Source organism: Sparus aurata, chromosome 23 (genome assembly GCF_900880675.1).
Source record: "Sparus aurata chromosome 23, fSpaAur1.1, whole genome shotgun sequence".
NCBI classification, from domain to species: domain Eukaryota; kingdom Metazoa; phylum Chordata; class Actinopteri; order Spariformes; family Sparidae; genus Sparus; species Sparus aurata.
In genome coordinates, this window is record NC_044209.1 from 7,282,190 (window position 1) to 7,292,532 (window position 10,343).

Here is a 10,343-nt window from a genome sequence, read left to right on the forward strand (position 1 = left end):
ATATTAGACTAGATGCAGGCGGATTTCTTTAGACAAATGGAGAAGAAATAATTAACCCTGTGCAAAATAACAACTTGATGCCAATAGGGGGATTAGCTCATTCATTTAGTATGGGCACGTATGTCTTATTTCATCGTCCCTGTTTGCATGTTTCCATATGGCCAATTCTATCATAACAACAATGACTACACCTTATACCTCCTAGATTATTGTGATAAGATACATTGAAATGTTGTAATGGATCAAATAAAGCAATACAAAAAATGGAAGCTAAACACATGATGAATAAAACAATTTAAAGGTGCACTATTTAGTCCATTAAAGCTTTTGTTTACAATTGCAGATCCTTTAATAGGTCAACAAAACACATCTGTTATACAAGTCATTGTAGTCATTGTAAATGTTATTGTTTATGATGCCGAATGTTATCATAAATCAACATGAAATCATTTTCAGTCACTGAATATAATGTTAACCAACAATTTGTTTGTAAAAAAAATACATTGCAGGCCCTCCCTTCACAAATGACCAAAACTATACAGCTCAGTTTTAAAATGAAAACAAATAAATAAAAACATAGTAAATAAAAACAAAGGGTTTTTACTGAGATAAAAAAGAAGGAAACTCATTTTATTACAAGTGTACTTCTATCAAGTTAAAAAAACATTATTCTTTTTTTACTATTTCTAAGAGGAGGAGAAATAAAAAGTGACTGAATGATTTTCCCAGTAACAGCAGAGGTTTGCTTCCGTCTGACACGGTAAAAAATATCTTCCTGGCTAAATGAACAAGCTGGGCTGTTAATTGGTGATAATTAGTAATAGTGCGCCCCCTGCAGGACGCCTCGTGTAACCTCAGGTTCTGGCATGTTCACCGGAAACCACGTGATTCAGCTTCTCACACGCGCATGTAGCCGCTGGGATGACTTCCCTTTACTAGCGTGTAGTTTTTAATGGTAGCATAAAGCTAACTCCTCGTTAAAACCATGTCAGGCAAGTCTGAACTGAAAATTAACCCCCGGTTCGCGGAGAAATATGAGAAGTATCGACAGAAAGAGGAGCTACAGAGACGTGAGTTTGTTACTGTTAGCTAACGGTGGCTAAACTAGAAGGCTAACAACACAACGTGGGGCAGTGTCGCTGGGCTGAAGCGGTGTTAGACAACCCTCGGGTGTTCATGTGTCTAATATATGTGTGTCCTGTGTTGTTGTGCAGTGAAGGACCGATATGGAGACCGAGCTGATGAGAGCGGCTCCGAGTCGTCCGAGTCCAGCTCTGATGACAGTGAAGTGGTTAGCACCGCTGCTTCTCCTCTTTCCACACTCCCATCAGTACATAACAGTGTTCAAATAAAGTTGTTACAGCAGGTTGTCCAACTTTCTTCTGCCCTCTCAGGAACTGGACCCCGAAACTGAAAGAGACTTTTACAGAACTTTGTCACTGCTGAAGAAGAAAGACCCAAAGATTTATGAGACAGATGCCAGGTTCTACTCAGGTGATTAAAGTGCAGTTATTGTTATTACTGGTGTTGCCTTCACTGTCTGTGGGATAATTAGTTTTAAATAAGGGATCTAACGTTACATCTTTTGCTTTCAGAGGCGTCCACCCGTGATGATGAGCCTTCAACCTCGAAGAAAGCAGTAAAGCCCATTTACCTGAAGGACTATGAGCGTAAGGTCATACTGGAGAAGGAAGGGTGAGTGTGCCATCATTCACAATATTTGATGATGATTATTATCACAGCCTTTCATCAGGTGTCCAGGTGTTTCAAGTCAGTGACAATAAGCTTAATAAAAGCCTCCTCTTGACAAGCAATGAACATATGATTTTGATGACTGATCTCTGCAGGAAAGCCCATCCTGTCTCCATTTAAAACAAAGTGTCCTACCAACCATACAGCTGCAGGGAAATGCAGTATCGGAACTGTGATTTTTTTTATTTTTTGGGTCTGTTACAACCAGAGCCCATTTTCTACCATATCAGAGAGTCAAAATTTCTGATAGCGACACATTTCTTTTTGCTTTTCTTTTTTTTTCACTTGGAGGCTAAATAATTATGAATAATCACATCTCTTTCTAGGTTATAATCTCCAAAAAGAGTTTTTGCAACAGACAACGTCTGTGCCGATAGTGTTATATCTGTGATAGGCCTATAATATTGGCTAACGGAAATATTGGTTGGGCTCTCATAAGAACCAGTAATATGCAGTCATGTTAAGACCACTTTAAAACATCATGATTGCAGTGTGGGTCTAACACTATTTCTGCCAATTCTATTAATTTATTCATTGTACAGCGACTAATGCACAGTCTCTTAGCTATACCAGAGTTAGCTATATGTTCATTTACAGCTGTAGTACCTGGGCAGGGCACACAGACATCTCTGTTAAGAAAACTAATATGACTGCATTACATAAAAGCCACATGATACTAAATAATCACTCCATAAAATAATCAGCAACACAACCAGTAACAAAAAAAATGAAAAATATGTATACATATATATATATATATATATATATAACTATTGCCATTCACCAACAAGCTAGAGATCAGCTATTTATTTATTTTGGCAGCATTTTTATTGCATACATAACCTAGAGTGATATGTCATTCACATTGTTTACTTACACACATAAAGCCCGCTATTGTCTTGTTGAACTTCTACACAGTACTAGTATTGAAATACCAATAACTACTTAATACTTTTATATCACATTTTCTCCTTTTCTTTGATTAACAACCTGCACAAAGGTGCTGGTACAAACAGTTACTAATCATATATTACACATTTATAATAATATCAATATCTGATTTTAGATCTGTTTTATAGCTTTGGTGCTATCAGTACTGTAGAGTGTATCATTAATGGAGACTGTATTGTTTTAAACACGTGGAAGTGAAGAAGCATCAATGCCTTCATTGTTTTTATTTCACAGTAAATATGTGGATGATGACGACAGTGATGAAGAAGAGGAGGCCAGGAGAATGGAGGTAGGTTTAGTTCCGTCTTGAAGACGGAGTCACTTTCCAATAACAGATCTCTTTATTGATCATCATTGTTTTCTTCCAAAGAGAGCTGCCTCTCCGAGTTACATTCAGGAGCAGAGGGCGCTGAAGGAAAGGTAAGAATCAAACAAACAATCTGAAGATATCTGGCAGCATAACTCGCAGACTATTTATGGAACCTCTCTCCTCAGCTTCCGCAAGTTCATCCAGGACAGCGATGATGATGATGATGACGACGATGACGGGAGGGACAAGGGCGGCGAAGGAAGTGGAGAATCACAGCTGCTGACCAGGAGGATCAAGACACAAGAAGAGAAGGTCAGAAACTGTTACCAGTTACCGCCTAACTTGAACAGATGAACAGAAGTGTTGCAGATCTGGGCAAACTTCTCTGCCTCTGTATGTGTGTGTAGGATAAAGAAGAGGCAGACTTTGTGGAGTGGCTGAAGGGCCAGGCTGAGCTCGAGGGTCCGGAGGAGGTGAAGGACATGGTGAGTGTGAGACAGCAAGTCATTTTGGCTAAAAGACACATTGTTTAACTTTACTAAGTCATGGGAATGATTTGTGTTGAGACAGAAATACCTGCGGGACTACTGGAATGACCCACAGCTGGATGAGAAGGAGCGTTTCCTGAGAGACTATTTTCTGAACAAGGGCTACCTAGAAGAGGACGACGACGATGAACGGTATGTTGCTCTCGTGTGGATGGTAGTCGTGTTTGTGAGCTGTAAAGTGGGGGAAATGTACAGCATTCATACATAAAGCCTAATTTCAACAATAAACACTCTTGATGCATGAAGGATCCCAACCTATGACGAGGTGGTCCAGGATGATGTGGAGGACTCTGAGGAGGACGGGGAGACTTTCTTGGAGCGGCAGGACGACTTTGAGAGACGTTACAACTTCCGCTTTGAGGAGCCTGACGCCCAGGAGATCAAAACGTACCCACGCAACATCGCCACGTCTGTGCGCTCCAAAGACGACCGCAGGAAACGCAAAAGGGAGGAAGTGAAAGAAAGGAAGACAAAGGTGCGTTTAGATAAATTTATCCAAGCCCTTGACAAAATGTCATACTGAATCCTAAAATGCCTGAGTTCGTTTGGTAATACAAACCAGCCCTTTCCAACAACTCTTACAGGAGAAAGAGCAGAAGCGGGAGCAGCTGAAGCAGCTGAAGAACCTGAAGCGCACTGAGATCATGGAGAAGCTGAAGACGCTTCAGGAGCTGACCGGTAATGAGCAGCTAGCCTTCAGTCACGCCGACCTGGAGGGAGACTTTGATCCACAACAGCACGAGCAGCTCATGCAGGTGGGTACAAACACAACGTAATACAGAAACATGGAAACATATGTAAGTTACTAAGCCCCAAGACTGGAGCTCTGTCAAATCTTCATATGATACCAGCAAAACTGAAAGATTGTTTTATTTTTATTTAAAGACTCTCATTTAATGTAAACACTACATTTATACTTTGATTGAGGTCAATGTACAACTCACACAGGTGTACTGGGTTTTACTAATTAGACATTTTTGTGCTCTTGTGCAGACCAGTGTATGTTGGGTCAGAGGTGCTGCCCGTGTAATAACCCCGGTCTGAACCAACTTTTGTGTTGGTTAACAAAAACACTGATGGCGGCACTTTCAGTAGACCAGTTCTAATTGACGCTGATTTAAAACAGCTGTCAGCTCACACCACAAAACTCACACAGGTGCGCTGTGTTGGGCTGATTAGACTTTTCCTCAGTCAGGTCTGTGTGGAGCTGCTTCCTAATCGGGTTTTGCCTCCATGTTTTCTTTTTTAGTTGCATTTAAGCTGTCAGCAATATTTATTTTGTTCTTCCTCTGTGCAGAAATTCTTTGGAGATGAATACTACGGAGAAGAAGAAGGGGAGAAGCCTCAGTTTGATGATGACGATGAACTTGAGGGTGAGCCTGTGTTACCTGATGTAGCAGTTTTCAAACCTGACGCTTGCACAGATAAATTGAAGGAATAATAATTTGTCAGTAATTCTATTATACAGTGTTTTATGTGTCAGTACTAATGAGATTTTAATTGTTGCGGTGTATCATACAGTTTGAAGATGTAAGCCATTGATTTTTGTGTTTTTAACAGAGCACTGGAACTGGGACACATGGACCGGAGAGGAACAAGAGGAGGGCTTCGGTGAAGAGGAAGAACAGTACGATGCCTCTGCTCCCCACTGTGACGATGAAGGCTTTATTGTGAGTCAACGTATTTTTACTCTGAGCAGGTCAACATTGTTTTCTACTTGGTTTTGTTCCGGTAAAGAGAAACTCACTCACTAAAAGTGTTCCTTTTTAAACAGATGGATGCAGACTACGACCCCAACCAGCAGACTGCCTCCAAGAAGAAGAAGAAAAAGGAGAGGAAGAAGATGCAGAAAGCAGACCTGCCACAGATGGGCAAAAAGAGAAAGAAGTCTCACTTTGCGGAGGTCATCACCAAAAACAAACCTGTGTTTGATCCACGTAAGTGCTATTAAACCTTCTGCTACTGAGAACAGTCCTGAGTCTTACAGCAGACGTGACATGGCCGTTGTTTGTGTTTCAGAGGAGAAGAGCTTTGAGCAGTACTTGGACGAGTACTATAAGCTCGACTATGAGGACATCATAGACGACCTCCCCTGCAGGTTCCGCTACAGGCAGGTCCTGCCCAACGACTTTGGCCTGTCCACTGATGAGGTGAGAACGACGGCGCTTTCCAACAACTCCAAATAATTGACTGTTTGCTAAGCCCCAATTATCATCGAAGTTAGTTTCAATCTTTGATGCAATGGAACCTTAGTTTGAGAGGTAAAAACCTCTTGCTCTGAACTTTTTTTTTTAAATTTAGCTGTCTGAAACCACGTACACCGGCAGATCTTTTATCAACTGAAGCTGGCTTGCTAATTGAGCTAATGCTAGCTTTATGAGCTTGTTGAGAGGCAGTGTCTGGACCTTTTTTTTGTCTTTAAAGTGGGTTCCTTTTTTTTTTTTTTTTCCTAACAATAATTTTGTAAAATGGTTCTTTCACATTCCAATGGCCAAATACACATTCTGCATGTCCCAGGTAATAGCTATCAATAATGATCCACGCAGAGGAAATGAAACTACAGAAGACAACTTAACCCTTAAACACAATGGGGTTGCAAACTCCCCTGTCCCAAATTTCACCCATTCTCATCAGGTCACCCTAGTAGTAATCTACTTGGCTAATAATGCTAGGATTTGTAGCTCATGTTAGGCACACAAACACTCTGAAGTCATCGGTTTCACAGACCTGTCGTACCTAGTCTAGGTTGCTAAGCTCTGATTGGGCCATCTCTAGTGGGGGAGGGGCTTAGCCAACAGTCAATTGCATTGTGTTTTAAACAAAATGAGAACAATGGCTGTAATGCAGGCTGACTGGATGTTGGTTGATAATGCTGCAGTGATGAGCATTTGAGGTGGCTGATCTGGTATTGCTTTTCCTCCGGGGAGAGCTCTGACCAGGGAATGATCTCATCTTAATCTTCTCTCTGAGCAGACCACATACATTAAATATTTCAAGTGTGAAATATTTCATGCTGGCTCTTAAAGTCTACAACATGGTCCAAATGTGTTGCAGAAAGACAAAGTGTGGGTTGTTGACTTGAACTAATAAAGTCTCTGGTTCTACCCTCAGATTTTAAAGGCTGATGATAAGGAGCTCAACCATTGGTGCTCTTTGAAGAAGACCTGCATGTTCAGGTACTGGCTCTGTCCTCACATCTGTTACAACTGTTCTGTTGTCTCAGTTCATTTATTGATATTTTCTTTGTTCTCTCAGGACTGACAAAGAGGAGACGAGTGATCTGATGAACTATAAAATCAAAGCCCAGAATGTAAGGAAGAAGAAAGAAGTCCTGAGCTCTGTGTATTCTGAGTGAGTATTTCACAAACTAACCTGCTGGACACCTGGTAATAAATCCACCGATACTGTGGCAGTATGTATTGACATTTATATGAACTTAATCTACAGGGAAGACCAAGAGGCGACAGAGGCTAAGACCAACCTGGGGAAGAAGAGAAGAGATCATCTGAAGAACGCTGAGAATGAAGGCGGAGAGGAGGACGGTGGGGCCGCCTCTGGTGTGGACTCAACAGAAGCAACACTTGTCCAAGCTCTGAGAGAGGCAGGAGGCGAGGCAGCAGAGGACCGGGAGGAAGAGGAGATTCTGATACCAAAGAAAAAGATGAGACAGGAAAAGGGACCCCAGACAGAGGTAACTGCCGCAGAGGACGCGGCAGATAAAACTGTTGAGGTGAAAAAGAGGACTGAGAGGCCAAAATGGTCCAAGAAGAAGCACAGGCCTTCAGGTGGACGCCTGGTGTCGGGAAGCGCTGGGGTGAAAATAGGCGGCCGGGAGTTCAGCAGGCAGCGACTGAAGGCCTACGGTCTGAACCCCAAGAGACTGTTCTTCAGACAGCTCGGCAGGCAGAAACGAAAAGCACAGGAGAAGATGGCGAAGCAGAAAAAGGAGTGATCCACCCTCTCAGAGATGACAGTCGACAGAACAATCAATTTAATTTTATTACAATGAAAATTAAATACGTTATAGACAGCATAACTTTCATGGCCTCACATGACCTTTTTTGAAATACAAAAACAATGAAATGTTGAAATGATGGCAACGCTTTTTATTTTTACCTGTAATTTATGTTTATACTTGGTATGAAATGAGATTATGGGGGATTACGGGGACCTATTCACTGATGCATTTCTTATTGTCTTTAGATTTCATCAACTGTAATAAACATGCTGTTAAAATTTGATCCCTGCGCATTTTTAGACTTGTCATTCCAGACCAGGCTTGCCCATTAAGCTGTCCATCCATTTTTCTTTGGAGCCTTTCCAAACTTAAGCCTCATCTGTAAGCATGCTGGTCGTCATGTCTCCTTCCACAGCTGATTTAAGATGTGACCCATAGCTTAATTTGTTGTACTTTTCATGGTCGAACCCAGTAAGCTAAACATTTATATTGTGTGGACTAGTAATAGTTTAGAAGTGAAAACTCTCTCTATTGTTCCTGTTATAACCCTGCTCTCTTGAGCCCTGTTCTGAAATTGCTATGGAAGATGGACTCCTGAAAATGAGTTGGGTATATTGGAATATTTTAGTGTTTTACTGGATAATTTATTTTGATGTAACGATGATACTGACATTTAATAATGGCCTGAGACAAATCAGAAGTTCTGTTAACGCTCTTGTAGTCTTTACATTTCACCCCACACCCCAGGAATAGTGGCAGGGCTGCCAGCTCAGCGGTGAAGCGCAATCTTGTGGCAATACACAGTATTGTCGTATTGTACTTTTCAGAGATACATGGTTCTCACAGGACAGCAACACTACACACATATGATGATCTTGGAGGATATGATGCATTGCTGTAGCTTAAACTAGCCAACAGTGTGTCGGAGAGTTTAAATGAGCTCAACTTAAATCATCTAAAACAGTAAATATGTAATATACACATTAATACAGTTATAGTCATCTAAAAACATCAGATACAACAGGGGAAAATCACTGACTGGGAAAATGACCGTGTACAACGAGTAGGCCTACTTTGACTTCATACTTTAAGTACATCTAGCTGATCACACTTACATACTTAACTTAAGTAAGGTCTAAATACGGAACTTGTAACTGTAGTGAAACACGTTCACAGTTTGGTCTTAGTACTTTCATGTTATCTGAATTTTCACTTCACTGAAAATATATAAATACTGAAAATATAACGAGCAGAGGAAGAAATTTGACATATATACATATACATACACTATATTGCAAAAAGTATTCACTCACCCATCCAAATAATTGAAATCAGGTGTTCCAATCACTTCCATGGCCACAGGTGTATAAAAGCAAGCACCTAGGCATGCAGACTGTTTCTACAAACATTTGTGAAAGAATGGGTCGCTCAGTGAATTCCAGCGTGGTGCTGTGATAGGATGCTACCTGTGCAACAAGTCCAGTCGTGAAATTTCCTCACTCCTAAATATTCCACAGTCAACTGTCAGTGGTATTATAACAAAGTGGAAGTGATTGGGAACAACAGCAACTCAGCCATGAAGTGGTAGTCCACGTAAAGTGACGAAGCGGGGTCAGCGGATGCTGAGGCGAGGAGGACGGCAACTTTCTGCAGAGTCAATCGCTACAGACCTCCAAACTTCATGTGGCCTTCAGATTAGCTCAAGAACAGAGAGCTTCATGGAATGGGCTTCCATGGCCGAGCAGCTGCATCCAAGCCATACATCAGTTAGTGTAATGCAAAGCTTTGGACACAGTGGTGCAAAGCAAGCTGCCACTGGACTCAAGAGCAGTGGAGGCGCGTTCTCTGGAGTGACAAATCGCACTTCTCCATCTGGCAATCTGATTGATGAGTCTGGGTTTGGCGGTTGCCAGGAGAACGGTTCATGTCTGACTGCATTGTGCCAAGTGTAAAGTCTGGTGGAGGGGGATTATGGTGTGGGGTTGTTTTTCAGTTCCAGTGAAAGGAACTCTGAATGCTTCAGCATACCAAGAGATGTTGGACAGTTCCATGCTCCCAACTTTGTGGGATAGTTTGGGGATGGCCCCTTCCTGTTCCAACATGACCGTGCACCAGTGCACAAAGCAAGGTCCATAAAGACATGGAGGAGAGAGTTTGGTGTGGATGAACTTGACTGGCCTGCACAGAGTCCTGACCTCAACCAGATAGAACACCTTTGAGATGAATTAGAGAGGAGACTGAGAGCCAGGCCTTCCCCTCCAACATCAGTGTGTGACCTCACCAATGTGCTTCTGGAAGAATGGTCAAAAATTCCTATAAACACTTCTAAACGGGTGGCCCGACGTCATATCAAACCATATGGATTAAGAATGGGATGTCACTTAAGTTCATATGCGAGTCAAGGCAGGTGAGCGAATACTTTTGACAATATAATGTATATTTATGTCTATGCCTTTAACCCTCTTTGTCGTTTTTACATTTCACCTCACACACTGGTCACAGTGACCCCTCAGAACACTGGCAGGGCTGCTAGCTAAGCGGAGTAGCACCATCGTGTGGATAAAACCGTATGTTCCTATAAAACTGTTATCCCAATCTAAAAATACAGAGATGGACCAATAAAAGTATCGAGCATGCACAGGTAATCTGTTCCAATTAAAATTGCTGTCCATTAGACTGATTTCATCTAGGAGGAGCAAAACATGCTCCATTTAACCTCAGCCATAATCTGTATATACATGCATACAAACCCATCACACATACAGATATAATAAGTTTGTCCCTCAGGTGCATGTATTCATAGACAATGACTGTAGCGATGTAT

General features: G+C 41.6%; 1 protein-coding gene and 1 non-coding gene across 2 annotated transcripts; both read left to right on the plus strand.

Moving 5' to 3' along the window:
- Positions 1 to 883: 883 nt before the first annotated feature.
- Positions 884 to 7,802, plus strand: kri1 (KRI1 homolog). Its single transcript, XM_030406368.1, has 18 exons — positions 884 to 1,070; positions 1,215 to 1,291; positions 1,395 to 1,494; positions 1,596 to 1,695; positions 2,938 to 2,992; positions 3,074 to 3,123; positions 3,199 to 3,325; positions 3,421 to 3,498; positions 3,584 to 3,693; positions 3,808 to 4,036; positions 4,146 to 4,316; positions 4,859 to 4,934; positions 5,122 to 5,231; positions 5,336 to 5,498; positions 5,581 to 5,711; positions 6,673 to 6,737; positions 6,817 to 6,912; positions 7,009 to 7,802. The coding sequence occupies exons 1-18, from the start codon at positions 986 to 988 to the stop codon at positions 7,511 to 7,513; spliced, it is 2,328 nt and encodes a 775-aa protein (XP_030262228.1). The 5' UTR covers positions 884 to 985; the 3' UTR covers positions 7,514 to 7,802.
- On the plus strand, positions 6,434 to 6,534 carry LOC115576443 (Z30 small nucleolar RNA). Its single transcript, XR_003982850.1, has one exon. It is a non-coding gene; the product is annotated as a Z30 small nucleolar RNA (small nucleolar RNA).
- Positions 7,803 to 10,343: the final 2,541 nt, after the last annotated feature.